This window comes from Anas acuta, chromosome 8, assembly GCF_963932015.1.
Source record: "Anas acuta chromosome 8, bAnaAcu1.1, whole genome shotgun sequence".
Lineage (NCBI taxonomy): Eukaryota > Metazoa > Chordata > Aves > Anseriformes > Anatidae > Anas > Anas acuta.
In genome coordinates this window covers 22865661-22881662 of record NC_088986.1, presented here as the reverse complement: position 1 = coordinate 22881662, position 16002 = coordinate 22865661, and the positions used below count along the sequence as shown (strand labels likewise).

The window sequence follows — 16002 nt, the reverse complement described above, 5'->3', positions numbered from 1 at the left end:
GCTAATTCCTAAATTATAATTTCCATGTAACCTTCATGGATAGCTCTCCAGTGCTGTGAGGTAATTCAGTCTAGGGAAAATCAATTGAAAAAAAGGACAAGAGTTATCTATTCCAATAAAACAGAGAAAGATGATGAGGAAGGTTTCCAGCCCTCTATGTAACACCACAGTTCCAGAAAAGCTCAGGATTCACAAAGCCTTCAAGTAGCTGCTTCCATGAAACTTAACACGCCCCGGAGCTATATGCTCTCACCACATAGTTGATAAATATATATGATCATCACTGGTTTAACACTTTTTTCCCCTCATCTAATGCTTACAGGCAAGCAGCAACCAAGGGTAAATAAAAACCCCTACCAGAGACATTTGACACCAGCATATTGCATCATGACTCATTTGGCCTCATTCTATACCTATCAGCATACTTGAGGTCTCTCATGGGAAGGTCATTAAATGGGCTTTTCTAAGAATTCAGAAGCGTCCAACTTCAGCCGATTCTTAGCGTGAGAATTCTTACTGATGAGAAGAGCTCAGTAACAGCCAGGGCAGTAAAGGAAAGCAGACTTCCTACAAATGACGCGTCAAAAGGAAGGAAGGTAATTTAAAACAAAAAAAACCCACACCAGGAAAATTCATCCCCCCCAAAAGCAGTCCCCATCCTGCACCAAACCCCACATGCAATTCGTTTTTAACTTCATCACAGGGAGTGCTATGAGTCAAGAGAAATTAGCACTGGGAAAGTCTCATTTAAGAAAAGGGTTGAGAAGGGGCTGGACATCCAACGAGCTTGGCATTGGGCTGCACACAGCACTGCTGTGCTTGCTACAAATGGTTCCATGTGTCCTGGTTCCATATGGAAATTTAAAGACTAGTCCTTCTCAGAGGTAAAATTAAGCTACAAGTTTGATTATCAAAAGAAAAGTACCACTAAATTAAAGACAAAGTGTTCAGATTTATTTGGAAATTCACAGTTTCTAATGGCACTACAGCTCTGTAGTTACATACTCTTGTTCCACAACATCGTATGCTGCACTCAGGTGGTGTGTATTTTCCTCATTCAGGTTTGAAACCCTTTTGAATTCATGTTCAACGAGTCTGATTCATGTGCTCCGACTGGCTAATTGTGCAGATCAAATCCAAAAGTACATCACCCTAAAGTATTCATAAACTAACAAGAAAGCAGCAAAAAAAACAAAGGCTTTAAATAAGTCACATTACATACAATACCCAGGAAAGGCATTAGATCTGTTAAAAAGGGTACCACTAAAAGTGCTCAATAAGTTAACTTATTTTTTACAACATGAACCTGTAACATTTGTCAAAAGGAGTAACCTTTTGTTCCACTCACTCAGATACATACAGCATTTTACCAATCACGCACTCTATAGTATCCAAATATACAGTCACAGTCAAAATAAAAAACACTTGGATATGAAAATACCAACCATACAAACACTGCACATTTGTTAGCCAATACAAAAGCAAACGTCATGGAAATACCCACTTGGAACCAACCTGACAGGGTAGACTTCGAGGCTTTGCAAACTCAACACATCCAGAACTGGCCTGGAAAGCTCCGCCAGCTGCACCAACTCACCCTCACGTTCTTCAGCTGAGCTTTCCCCTAAACTCTTCACACAGAAAAAGTGAGCACTCCCCATTCATCTCTCCTGGAGAACTACAGCAGTCAGTTTAGGTAACAAACGCATTCGTCAGCGTAAGATCCCAGCGTACACAAGAAATGCTACAGAGGAACTGTCATTCATTCAGTACTTCTGACTACAGCTCTGATTTGTAACGGAAGGTGGAAATAAATCTAACTACTAACCCTAGTGAGACACTTTTCTCAACTGAGTTTGCAAAACCGGGATTTAGTCAGGCAAGTCCACCTATTAGTATTTTTACAGTATCCAGTCCACATTACTGAGTCCAGCTGAAGGCCAACACATGTCCCTTTACAGCACTGTAGTGTTGCATCTTCAAAAAAAGCTAGAGAAATTACAAAATAAATCAAATGACAAACAATTGTATCTCCCCTCTTCCAGTGGCATTATAAATAGACAAAAGGCACATAAATATGGGAAGGTGCAAGAAATAGGAACAAAGCTGAAGGAAGAGGATTAGGCTTTTATCCCTATTCCACCCAACAAACTGGGTTTCAAAAAATCTCCGCCCCAGGAACTGTGAAAAAACCTTTATAAAATGAACCCTGCCCTCCCTCCCCCCCAAGATGTTCTCATAGGAAATTATCAGCCTTGTAAAGCTGCAGCTTATAGCCAAGATTGACACAATCCCATCTATTTAAAAAGGCAGAAACCAAATTTCTGAATACTTTCCAATTAGTTGAGCTCTTCGTCTCCCACCATCCTCCCACAGAATACCACAGACTGTTCTCAAATGAACAAACACTCTCCTGTTTGAGAAGTTCAGCTAGTTTTAGATTTGTCCAGAAACTGCCGTGACACCAAGTGCTCCCACTGTTATCTCTTTGTTTCCTTTGATTATGTCATGCAGGCTTGGCATTGACCCTGACTTAGTCTGTATTAGAGTTTTTATGAGCTTCCCTTGGTCTGAAACTTTAGACCGTCTTCGCTTTATAGCCCTCTTCTCAGTTTTTGTCTTTTGGGTTTGTCCATTGCACAGACTCGTACAAGCTGAAATGCCACAGAAGTAAGACTCCTCAGACTGCGATGACGTTTCTGAGCTTCCTTCAGACGGAGGCCCTTTATACGAAGAGTGATAAACTTCCCCAATGTTAGAGAAGTCCCTCTGGTTTGTAAACGGCTTCCTTCCTTTTATTTCCCCATTGGCGACAGGATGCGGAGGCTCTGCCGTTGGCTTGATAGTCTCTATCTTTTCACTTTTGTATTTGCAACGCTTTTTCTGAAACCACAAGTAAAAAGAGAAACGGTCAGCTTCTGACAGGCAAGCAGAGCTTAAAGCCCAACCCCAGGAGCCAGGAGAGCAGCCGAGACACACACCACCTGCCGGCAGGAATGTGTCAGCCTCAGCCTGCCTCTGCAGCTACTGTACCTTCTTCTCTGGGGAGAACTTGAGGGGTTCTACGATGTACAGGTCCTCTTGATCCACTATAAGAAAGAGTACAAGAATTTACTAACACTGCCGGCTCTAGAGCAAAGCCATTTTCAACACAACCACACGGAAAGTGAAGTTGGCACTAAAGAATTCCCGTCTGCTATCACGGCAGCTGGCAGTGACAGACACGGAAACTCCTGACCTTCTGACAGGTTGTGCGCTGCTCCTATGGCCCAGAACACCCCTTGGGGAAAAGGGACAGGTGGCTGGCAGAAGTGGGCTTCTCAAAAATATACCGTTAACAATATAACAGTGTTTAATGTGCAGCTAGAAGCACAGACAGATATTCAGACTGGCTTAAGAGCCGTCTGGTGTTCCCCCATTAGTGCTTTGTAAATCATTCTTCCAAGCCTAAGCAGCAGAGAAGACTAAAAAACCACCATTCTGAAAAAAAATAGTCTGATCTTTACTGCAATGTTCCCAAATCAAGTCAAATTTCCACCCAGTTTTATGTACAGTACAAAAAACTGAAGAAAGAATGCTCAATCTAGAAGCACGGCATCAACTGCAATAGTCAGTAGTTACTACATGTATGATCAACGCCACTTTTGTTTTTGCACAATGATGATGGCCTAAGAAATCAAAATTCATTTGCCCACAGTCTGATGTGAATACTCAAACAACCAGATCATTCAATCCTCTTAGCCAAACCAAGAGGAATGGTCTATCAGCTGCAGTAAGAAAAATTAAATTTGGATCCCTAAATATATGCCAAGTTTCAAGATTGGCCATTAGGACATCCAAATAGGGCATTCAGGCTTTCTGTGTCTGGCATTACGAAATACTACTCTGTATAAACTTCCTAGCTTTGTAGACTTGAGTACCTGCATCAACTGTTTCAACCAACAAGAAGGCCATACCTCTAGTAGTGTTCACCCTAGATCTAACATTTCAGCTTAATTTAGCACATTTCTGGGAGCATCTGGTAACATTCACGAACCACCTCATATAAAGAATGTTTAAGTAAACTACTACAATCCAGTGTACTTCAACATTAACCTATGATTTCCATTTTCATACACATGCAGTAAGACAGATTGTATAGTGTCAAGAGTAACACTAGAGATTAGCTGTATTATATATGTGAATAATACCTTCTTTACCAGATAGCTGAAAAGACTGTGATCTGACCAGTGGAAGAGAAGTTCTTCTTTTCAAATTCATATCATCATAGGAGGAAAAACATCTAAGAAACAAAACCCAAAAGATTTTATGCATGTTTTTCTCAAGACAATGCATTTTTCCATTAAAGAGCATCCTTGGCAGAAGGACAAAATCAGCATTTGCCCAGGTGCCCTAGGAAGCCTGGCAAACAGACACGGTAGTTACTATCTTTGTACTAAGCTACCAAGGCATGTTAAGTTCAGTAGCTCCAAAATGCTCCTATGAGACCACTACTGCAGAGCAGTAACTGCTTGATGCCCCAGTCCCAGGAGATTTAGGGAACATCAATAAAAGCTGCGAGAACAATTAAGCTTCAAGTGCAAATACGTTACCTTTTGGGGCTAGGGTAGTGATTACTTTTGGGAATTTTTGAGAAGTAATCTTCACAGAACTGAGACGTGCTTCTGCACCGCTGCACACAAACCACCAAGCCCAGAATGACACAGAGAACCAGCGAAATCACAAGGTAGGTTTGCCGATCAGAAACCTGAAAGAATTTGATATAGCTGTTAAAGACTAATGGACAATGCAGTTATACTGTTACACTCTGCTTTCAACACCAGAACTTTAAAAGAACACAACTGTTCTTTTCAAGTCACCTTCTTGTTTTCCCTCTTATCACTAATGTTTAAACTGGAATAGTTTTTCCAGAAGTATGTTGGCCATATGGCATTCAAGGACTAACAGCTAAAGACCACTAGCTGATAATGCAGGACAAGATTCCGCTGACTGCAGCACCATCATTGATCAAATTGCTCAGACTAGTTGACTCAGGTGACTAGAACTGAGTTCAGGGAAAGTCATGCTCAAATTCCAGGATGCTTGTCTAACATAACCTGATCACCCACTGTCAGATCCTATTTAAAGCACAGCACTCATTAACAGGAGCTTAGCCAACCAGGCATCGAGGGAGCCCTACTAAGTGTTAGGAAACAGCTCAAGACACGTTCTTGGCAACACACACAAAAAAGTCATGTTTACAATATGGCTTGAAATCCCAGGCTAGAGAATGTAAACATTTGAAAGAACATGTTCCTAATATTGTTGCCAAGGTTCCCTTTATCTCCAAAGATCACAATAGCCAGAGAAGAAAAGAGAAGGGGGTTTTAGCCATGCTAGTCTGCCACTCAATAGCAAAAAGCACAGCCCTCCACACGCTTGTCTGTTGTCACAGCCCAGTTTCAACAGTGTTCAGTACACTCTCACACATCTTCTGTTGCAAGACTATTGGTGTTCAAGTGGGCAGGGTAAGTGCTGGACACTGTAAAGCATCCCATTCTACTGAAGATAGAGAACATAAAGCCATCCGATACAACTGGTCACATAATACATCAAATGGCAGTAAAGTTCTTGAAGCATAAAATTTACCATTCCCCAACTGCATGTTTCAAACACTGAGTGCAACAAATCCTATTACTGCCACTTTGAAGTCAGTGCTTAGTCTAATTAAAAGCCATTTTACAGAGCAGTATCAACTCCAATGCACTACAGAAAGCTGGACTGAGTATCTGAGCTTAAGTTCTATCTTTTATCACAAGATCAGATTACAATCACAGGACTAGTAGGGCTCTACTAAAAACCTATTACATCAAGTCCACTGTGCACCAGACAGCTCGAACTACTCAGCTGTTCCTCCCGTCCCTTGGCCAACTGCTAAAGCAGGAACTGGAAGCAACAACTACTGACCCAAATGAAAAGCTTCACTTAAAAAGCCCAGGCCTCTTCAAACTGAGATATGTTTATGTATCTGTTTCCTTTGCTTGAGTTCTTGTGCCATATTACTGATTTATAATTACCTCACGTTTTAATTCCGCCACGGTTGTTGACAGATTGGAAACTAGCTGCGTCATGTTGGTGAGCTGAGCCTGTAACAGCTGGATCGCTTCTGTTTGCCGCTGATCCTGTATTAAGGAGAGTCATGCCCATGCTGTTTAGTTGTCAGGATTCTGCTACCACGGACTTTTACTTGCACAACATTAGCATTCTGTCCAACACAGCCAGTCACGATGTAGCCACATGATCCATTTAGCACACTTTTCAAACACAACTTCCACTTATCATTTGAAACTGTTTATACAGCATTAGTCATATAAACACTTCAAAACATCAGCATTTTTACGTATAAAGCAATGTTTTGTAACGTTATGCCTAGTGCATTTCACTGCAGTCACTACTATCTTTATGAAAGGCAGAAGAAATAGCTAGCTGCATGCAGGCTATCAGGAAGCCAAGTACCATCATGTCAGAAAATGTGTGCAGATGACTAGGCAAAGCTGAAATCTAAAAGCTGAAATCTGGCTTCTGTTCTGGGCTCAGGTGGGCAGATGCCCAGTAAGAGGGGCCCAAGACAGCCAGAAATAAGCCCTTTGCAGCTATCATTTCCTGGAGGAAGTCCTAACAAGATCCTTAATCTTACAAGGAATTGAGAAAGGTGCAAAGAGCATAAGAGAGGCATTTGATAATATTTAAGACATGCAAAAAAGAGCATGCGTGTGATTTCAGGGAATTTGTGATTTTCTTTGCTTTTGACAAATGAGCTAACTACATGCCTGGGATTATACTTCAGAAATGTTCAGTGTTTGGGATTAAGCTTGCTAAGACATGCACAATTGCTTTTGTGATTATTCAGCACACAGTTCATGCTATATTTGACAGCTGCTCAGGAAAGCTAGGACAGTAGTTCAAGGGAAAAAACAACAAAACCTTCTCTTTCATGTCCCACATTCTTTAATGACATTTCAGAGAAGGAACTAAAACTTCTGCTATATGTGCCCCCCTTTGAATTGCAAATTTGACATGCCATTACCACTCCCTCCCCCTTTCTGGAGGTTAGGTCTCTCTCCAGCAACATCAGAGTAATTGCCTATCTATATTTTAAACCAGAGCTACAAAACCCAACAAAGCTTCCAAAAACAGGTTTTGAGTGTAGTTACAACCAAGAAACAAAGGTTGGAAGTGACATGGGTAACTTCCACTGACAAATATATTTAAGACTTTTAGCCATTAACAGCTGACAACTGACACACTGAAAAACAAGCGGGAAAGGGCTTTATTTTAAAAGAGACTGGGAGCATGTCTGCAAAGTTTTACTACAGAGAAAATGATTGGGAAGCAAGGAATGGACTTGCTTTTAAAAGGCAGACACACAGATAATAAAAACACCTTCAGTAGAAAAAAACTACGTCCTAGCAACTTTCTTTAAAGTAGTCTTTCTTATTTAGGAAAACATATAAGTACTTCAACAAGCCATACCTGCTCTTCTGCTATTCTTGAGGTGTTCTGAAGTTTTATTATCGTTTTATTGAAAGCCTTCTGCATTTCTTCCATTTGCTTTCGGTACCTAAAACAAAAACAGCACAAAGATCTGAAATGCTAGTTCATAAAACTCACAGCACTAAACTTGTCTTCAGAACACACCACTATGCAAGGAGAAATCTCTCATTTGTCCAAAACAGCTTTATTTAAACTTCAAGTGGTGTTCCTTTTCTAGTTTCAGACGTAGAACAGGGACACTTCATTCTACCTTGGGTGGTTTTGTTCTAAGCTTAAGGTCAAAGATAATTTCGGCACCTTAGAACTGAGTGCTCATTTACTGGTATTCACTATGGAGCAGATTCACTCTGCAAAACACTCACTGCCAAGACAGCACAACAGTAAATGTAACAGAGATCTTCCTTGGAACCAGTTCTTAAATAGGTACATTTCCCGGTTGTCCTATGGCTGAGGATCACCACAGATGAAACACCAATATACGTGCATCCCTCATATAAAGTTCTGAGTTCCCCCTCCATGCTCCCTTCAACAGGAGTCATTACACAGCAGTTTATGTGGAAGCAACCAACCGAGCAGCCCAGTGAAGAAGGCATTGTAGGTGTGTGTCACTCAATTTAACAGCAACAGGAGGATGCGCACTTTTGCTGAAGTGATTACAGAGAGGCTAAGTGTTTGCAGCACTCAATCCTTAAGAAAAAAAGCCCCAAAACATAGCAATACAAGAATAAATCAACAAAATAAAATGTTGACTGTAGCTGAAAACACAGAAAGAGAACCCTAGCTAACCACACATGTCTAGGTCTCCGGTAGCTTCTCAGGATTCGGTACTTTTCCTCAATTTTCCACAAAGCTCTCCCCACTGCATTACCTGCCATACATTCCTTTGCATACCTGTGTAATTCCTTTGCACAGTTGGCTAAAATCATGTCTATGTACAGTACCTTTTTCCCATCCTTCCTCAGGCTTACCTCTGACTCAGTTCTTCTAAGTAACGGCTGCTGAGAGACATATTTACTTCCAAGGCTTTAATTCGATTGTTGAGGCGCATGAAGACAGACTCCTTTTGATTAGATCCATGAACGAGGTTTCCATTAGCGTAGCCTAGATCTGTTGAATTCTGCAACTCAGCATAGAAGTCTGTAGCTGTTCTCTGTGGTCCCCCAGAGACCGGAATTGACATAAAAGCTTCTTCAGTTGCCTGATCATCCTCCTTCGTTTCAGATACAGCGGACTCAACAGGAGACACGACAGGTTTCTGCACTTCTGGAGTGATTTCCTTCCCTTCCCCAGCATCACTGGCTAACATGCCCACTGTATGTTCAGGCTGCAGAACAGTCTCTGTAGGCTTTGAGATCACTGGAGTAGCGACGGTCTCTCTTGTGCTCATCTCCTTTACTTCAGTGAGCACACTGGTTTCAGAAACTACAGGGGTTTCTTCTGCAGCAGAGCTCTCAATCCTCTCTGTTTCTGCACTCATCTCAGCTGTATCCACTGGGGGAGTGCCCCTTGGTGCCATCTGGCCCAAGTCTTCTTTAGCAGGCTCCAGCACCATCTCTGTTGTTGGCAATGGCTTAACTTCAGAGGTAACTTCGAGGAGGAGGGACTGAGAGACAGTTTGAGGATGGCTTGGTTCCAGTTCAATAGCATCTGTGGTCTCATTACTGATCTCCTCATGGACCACACTGCTGAAGTCAACTGCAGCAGTAGATCCAGGCAGCCTCTCAACTTTGCTCTCTAATTGCTCAGGCAGAGGCTCATCTATTGACACGTGCACAGATTCAGTCAGAACTGCCTGCGGCTGCTGAGCATGAGCAGAGTAATCTTGTTTATGTTTACCTTCAGTCTTGGTACGCCGCCGATGGATGGCTGCTGTAAGCGAACACCATTTAAACAGATATTCTGAGAAAGTAGAAATGCAACATGCTGTTCTCAAGTCAGGGCAATATTTGTCTGTCTCAAGTTCAAACCATGCCGATGCTTCTTCTTCCTGATCATCACTGGGCAGCAAGGTTACTGTTGACTGGCTTACGTCTTCTTCGTACTCTTGTACTAGCTGAACAATTGGACTTTCTTTTGTCAAATCCACATTTAATTGCTCTTTATCTATCTGTGGAATATCTGTAGTAATAAGTCTACAAGAAGAAGGTTAAAGACAGGATGTTACTTCAACAGGTTTACATGCTTATTCTAGAAGATTGCAGAAGTAGGGTACTTTAGAAAATTCACCAAGTTATGACCAAAGGCCAGTTTGGATGCAGTCACAAATCATAAGTTTTTTTTCTACTATATTTCCATCCTGGTTTTCAACCAATTTATTTCAACCCTAGCTTCGGAAACAGCAAGACCTTCCCAATCAGGTATGTCCCGTTATCCTGTAAAGGGGTTGCCAGTTCAAATACCACTAATCTATTTATTTTTAATACACAGCAAACATTTTACTCTTCTATTCCAGCCTCCAAATGCAAGAATCAAAGTCTTCCATCTGACCTTCCTTGGTCTCTAATGAAACATAAAACCACTATACGCAGCACCAGTCATGTCTTAATATCTATGAGCTAGAGTCTCAGCTTTAAGCAGCCAAATCAATTCTAAACAACTCATCACCTAAAAAAAAAAAAAAGGCACAGATTTCATACATACAACTCCCCCTCCCCACCCAATTCCATACCTTCGCATATGTGCTTTCATTAAAGACAGCCTTGCAAAAAATATAAGCTTCAAAAACAGTTTTTAAAATTTCAGCTATATAGCTTACATTCCTAATTCACCTTCCTTGCAGGAGACAACCTGCAAAACCTCAAACAATATTAAGGCAGCAGCCATCCAAGAAATCTGCAAGAGCCACAAAGAACGAAATGCTCCTCTTACTTCTTCCAAACAAACTAATATAAACTATCGGAAACATTAGTGATGCATTTGGACATTTTGTCAAGTGTTAAAACATAATGAAAGAGCTACAAGTAGTAACTAAAGCAATAAATTTCCCTGGTTAGTAACTTCCCATACTTTTCCAAATGCTTTCATTTTTACTTGTTTAAGGCAGTGTGCTGTATCAGAGCATTCTACTCCCAAACATTCCAGACTGGTACGTGCTAATCTCTGCTAAGAGAACACTCAAAAATACACCAATTGCTTACTCTGGTGAAGGAACAGGAGTCGGTTCAGGCAGTCTTGGTGCAGCTGTTGAAGTTGCAGGGGTGGCAGTGACATTTTCAGATATGCTTTTGTTCCCTGTTGCAGGATGGAAGAAGAATTAGGACAAAGATTCAAGAGCCATGTTTATTTTCCATGATTTTGGGGTGGGGCATTAGATGTTAACTCTAACAAAGCAACAACTGCAGGTGTCATTAAAGTTCCAGTTATTTGAAAACACTAACAACAGTTTAACTATCAGATGTTATGGACAGCCTCAGAATATTTCCAGGAAGAAGGTGTTAGACTCTACAACTAAAGCTGCATAACAGAGTAAAGGTCTCATCAGAATATAGCTGAGCAAACATATGGTATATTCGTATCAGTTCCCTTCTTGGCAGATTCAACTTCTTCACTCCATGGTTTGCAGTCAATAGGATAAGTATTTTACAGCACTGATGATGTAATGCCATAAAGATGGTGAAGAAAAATCATTTCAACGCAGACCATCAAGCTCCTCACAATTAAAACAAGCAAACAAAAAAAAAAAGCAAAGAGGAATAAGACTTTCTAGAATGCTTTTAACCTAAAAATAAATACCTTCAGCTTCAGAATTCTCTTCAGTTTTGGCTCCAAGCATATTAGCAGCAATGTTCACCATACTGAGGATAGCATCTGAAATGGAAAACAACTGATGAGGACAAATTCAGAGGGCTCAAAGATCATACCATCCAACAATCTGCTATTATGTAACACTTGCCTGAAATTAATCACATTATACATTTAAAAAAAGTCATTCTAATTATAAGAAATGCATCCATTTCTTTTAAAGGATAAGAGATTTCTGTTTATAAGTCAGAAGCTTGTATTTGAAAATCAGTATCTAATACCAGTCACAGTCTTTCTTCAGTCAGCTTCTAGGCAGTTAAAATACAGTTTACGTGGGAAATGGGACACACAACCGCTGAAGAAAATCTCAGTACACAGTACCACTTTGTTTAGGCATTCAGGCAGAGCTGTCTGGAGCAGCTCACCAAAACCTCCCCCAGTAATTCCAAATAGCTGCCAATGCACGCGTCAGTACACATCTCTAAACGCTGCCTTAGACTGTGCTCTAAATGTAGTTTTTCTACATTAGCTTTGGCAACTCCTGCAGAAAGGAATCATCTGGCCTCCCTCACAGAACAAATGCAACAATTTGCCAACCACATCAGCTGCACCAAGCCTGAACCATTCAGTGAGACTTTCTAACACCAAAGACAAGAAGTGGGAGGAAACTCTCACTGACCATCAGCCCATTCAAACCAGGGAACGGTGAAACAGACAACTGTTCAAGCAAAGACTGTGAACCACTGAGGGAAGCCCTGACTCAGGTACTTTGAGCTTTAACACTCAAACTGAGGAACTCTACTGAAGACAGGTCAGGTCATTTGTCATGACAGCATTCAAGGAATGAGTCAAGAAATGTCATTTGCTATATGTACAAGACAAGAATTCCTCCTTTAAAGACAAAATGCCCACAGCAGGACAAACAAAAGAATAAATATTCATTAATACTAGGCTGAGCTGACTTTGTTGGTGTGCAAACCTTATTAATCCTGAATCAGACTTCCAACTCTGATGCTGCTGCAACATAACAATTCCAAGTTTTTGGGGATTTGAAGAAAACTTACACTTCAACATTCAAGGAACAGATCACCATCAAGATCAATCAAGGCAAATGGGAGAAAACAGTAACACATATCCACTGATCTGGATTACCTTCTCCAAAGTATAACAGTATTTTCCCTCATAAAAAAAGTCACAAAACTAGACGCAAAGAGTCTGCTCTATATAGGCATATATAACATAGCTAACACGTAGGCTTATTTAGAAAGTGAAGAACAGTGAAAGAGCACCTTACTATAAACACACCAAAGTTGGCCCTACATTGCTCATTCCTCCCACACCCACCAACATACAGCCATATATGTTATATGGATAAGGTCAAATTTACAGAAGGGCATTTCAGAAGTTCTGACAAAATTCTTTGATTTCACAAAGCTTTGTTGAGTCTCAATGTTGCCCTCCCTCCAGAATGGGTCAGAAACCATGTTCCTGAATTACGTTATTTACCTGGGATTTTACTCTTTGAAAAGTAACAATTTGAAGTTGTTAAACTTGAAGTATCATTTCTTATTATTGACAGAGAAGCAAGAAAAGAGAGGGGGAATTGAAGGTTGGTATAGAAGCCTGCCAGTCTGTGAGATGGCTAGAAGAGCAGAGAACTACCCACACAGGCTAAATCAGCAAAATGTTTCTTGAATTGATGTACCTGAAGCTCATTATCCCCCTCCCCTGAGGTCCCTCTCCCTCATTGTGCTATCAGTCACTATTTAAGACAGACAATCCAAAATGGAATTCTGTCTCATTTGTTCTAACACACACAAGCCCCCCAAAACAATACTCTCAAACACAGTATGCCTTCAAAAAAAAAGGAACATATTATGGAGAAAAAAGGTCTCAAAACTAAGATCTACCAGTCAGGATTAAATAATTACCACTGCAATGTCTTAGTGCCCAGCTGTGCTGATAAAGTACTAACAATGAAGTTTCAAATCTTTTCATCGCTGTCTTAAGTACACTTAAAAAACACACAGAATCATTTTTTTTTCAGACATTGAAAAATATCTTACAATACTGCACTTGGGGACAGAATATCAATATGCCTCAGGTTGTCTTGAAATTTGGATTTGGGCCACAAACCAAAGATAAGCAGTGTCACGCAAGAATATCCTGCTTTCTCTCATGTGCGAGAGGCTAACATTTAGAAATAAACTGCCTTTTCCACTACCTATTGCCCCATTCAAAACCATGCTAAGCTGTGCAATATGCATAGCCATGACCTTTTTAAGGGACAACTATGTTCTAGGAAACGGTTGTGAAGAACCCTGCAGCTCTCATACACTACAGACTGTAAGGAAAGCCTGAGAACTTAAGGTTGCAGTCTAGAATCTGAACAACATTCATTTTGAATGCAAATCTACACAAAAGTAACAGATCTTCATTATTTGGGCCAGAAGGAAGAGCGGCATAGTGTAGGGTGTCTGGCAGCTGATATTATCCTAAATAAATTAGGAGTTAAGAATACCATTAAAACTGAATATTCAAGTATACTTGGCCAAACAAAACCCACATCTGGAAGCTTTCCAAAAGGGAAAAGTGACAAGAGACAGCCAAGAACTATCAGTTCTGTCAAAAAAACACACAGTACTCATGGAAAACACAAAAGCTACAATATTTACACAAACTTCTCAGAAAGTGTTCTCCATCCCTTCCACTCAGGCTGTAGGAAGTAAATCTTTATATTGCTTCCTATAAATAAAGCACCTTATTTATGCCTGGATTTCCAAGTTTCACAACTAATTACGGTTCTACTGCATATTAATGCTGAATGTTTATAGCCCTATGTAAAATTCAGATTGTTTTAGGTGCTCAGGATCCTTACTCACAGAAAGCAAGGTTTCTGAAAAAAATATCTAAAAGTTCTGGTTTTAGAGTATTTTATGATAATCCATTTTCAAATTGCTACTGTTCACTCCTACACAATTAAATAGGAATCATAACAAATCGCTTCAGTAAGAAAATCAGGAAGTCATATCTGTTGCATAAGGAAGTGTCATTCCAATGTCAAACAGCTCACTTATTTCAGCACAGCATTTTTCTACCAAGTCATACTCACTTGTAGCAGAACCAAGGAGATTTTTTGAAGATTTTTCTTCCCCTGTATTGTAATCCAACAGATAATCTATGAATAAAGAAGAATATTTATGACTATCACAATTAAATGTCACAAACAATCAAAATAAACCTCAAGATTTAACATGTCATTCAACACTGTCAGTTTGACAGCGTAAAAATAAAGCTACAGAAAGAGTTAAAGGTCAGAAATGACATACTGAAGTATCGAGTTCAATGCAGTGAGAAATACGAAGAGATTCAGAGTTCAAGCTTCAGTTTCCCCTGGATTCACCAACAGCTAACTGGGCTTAGTACAGGCCTCTCCCCCATCTTCCACATGAGGGCTGTAGGATGAGGGGAAGGTGTTTTCACACATCTTTTATGAAGCCTGCCAGCCAACTAAGCCCTTTCCAATTGTTTGCAGCATTGATGGTCCAAACAATCCTAGGGAAAAGGCTATGGACACTACTCTGATTGTTTTAGTTATCCTTCACTACTGTCAGTACATGAAGGTGTTATTGACTAGCCTGACAAATAAGATTAAGACATTACTAGTGTTTTAAAATAATCCTCCAAAGAGTTACTAACAGTTTAAAATTTAAAAGGATGCTTGGATAAGCCCAGAAACGCTTAACATCAAACAAGACAACGTAAATTGAACAGTCAAATCATTTAACATACACAGGAGACAAGTCAACAGTCTTGCATAAGGTATGCCAAAAAAACAAAGCAAAAAACAGAAGTTATTGCCTACCATAATCTTCATCAAAGAGTTCTTGTCGTTCAGACTGATACTGAGAATCAGCTATTTCTTCATATTCCTCAACCATGCTAGTACCAAATACCCTGCAAACAGTTTTAAAAAACAAAAATCAAGCATTTGTCTATTAGCCATGCAATTACCTGACATGACTGATGATTAGATAAGCAACGGTAACATCATGTGGTATGGAACAAACAAATCAGATAAGCAATAGTTACCTTCAGTTAGCCAAGACCAAGCAGCAGATACGCTGCCAGGTAAGTTTCTCAAACTCCTATCCAGTCTGTTGCATGTTCTCAAGTGCTGCTCCAAACCAAGATCCTGTTTTAAGTTCTAACGATTCCAAAGAGGTCTGCTCTCCTTTTCAACTTGAGCTCATATCTAGATGTTCTCATCTCAAGTGCCCCACAAGCTCTTAAATCTCCTCAGCTTGACCTTCGACAAACTAAGTCCTGACTACCTGATTTTGCACACTATGTTCTTTGACCTGCTCTGCTGAAATCAATTCAAATAAAAGCAGTTTAAAGCAGTCTTACTCACTAAAAATATTGTTTTGTTTACAACACTGGATTTCTTGTGTTCAAGTCCTAGCATGGCTTTAACAGCAGAACTTAAAGTGGTTTTCAGGAATAGCACAGAACTACACGTACAGTTCTGATTTAGATGTTTCAAATATTACTGACTGGTTATACCTCGGGTGCCTGCAACACATCTTCTCAACAGCACTCAGCACACCTGCTCTTTTTAGCGTACCACTTGTTCCTTGTTTTGCTTGGTCAGCCTTGAAATAAATGCCCATGTCCTCATGGGGAGGCTGCTCATGCTCCCTGTTCTCTACCCTCTCTGCCTCACCT

At 40.3% G+C, this 16002-nt stretch overlaps 1 protein-coding gene across 6 annotated transcripts in view; it reads right to left on the bottom strand.

Moving 5' to 3' along the window:
* Positions 1-932: 932 nt before the first annotated feature.
* SUCO (SUN domain containing ossification factor) overlaps positions 933-16002 on the bottom strand; it is a 40133-nt gene continuing 25063 nt past the window's right edge. For 3 of the 6 annotated variants that reach the window (XM_068690043.1, XM_068690045.1, XM_068690046.1), the window contains 11 exons: positions 15140-15231; positions 14387-14452; positions 11266-11340; positions 10671-10764; positions 8502-9665; positions 7513-7600; positions 6057-6161; positions 4593-4747; positions 4191-4282; positions 3034-3089; positions 933-2883 (listed from right to left, as the gene is read on the bottom strand). In XM_068690043.1, coding sequence (XP_068546144.1) covers positions 2437-2883; positions 3034-3089; positions 4191-4282; positions 4593-4747; positions 6057-6161; positions 7513-7600; positions 8502-9665; positions 10671-10764; positions 11266-11340; positions 14387-14452; positions 15140-15231 — 2434 coding nt within the window. In that variant the 3' untranslated portion in view covers positions 933-2436. Of the gene's footprint in view, positions 2884-2981; positions 3090-4190; positions 4283-4592; positions 4748-6056; positions 6162-7512; positions 7601-8501; positions 9666-10670; positions 10765-11265; positions 11341-14386; positions 14453-15139; positions 15232-16002 lie in introns of all 6 variants that reach the window. The other 3 variants (XM_068690044.1, XM_068690048.1, XM_068690049.1) reach the window with 3 other exon arrangements.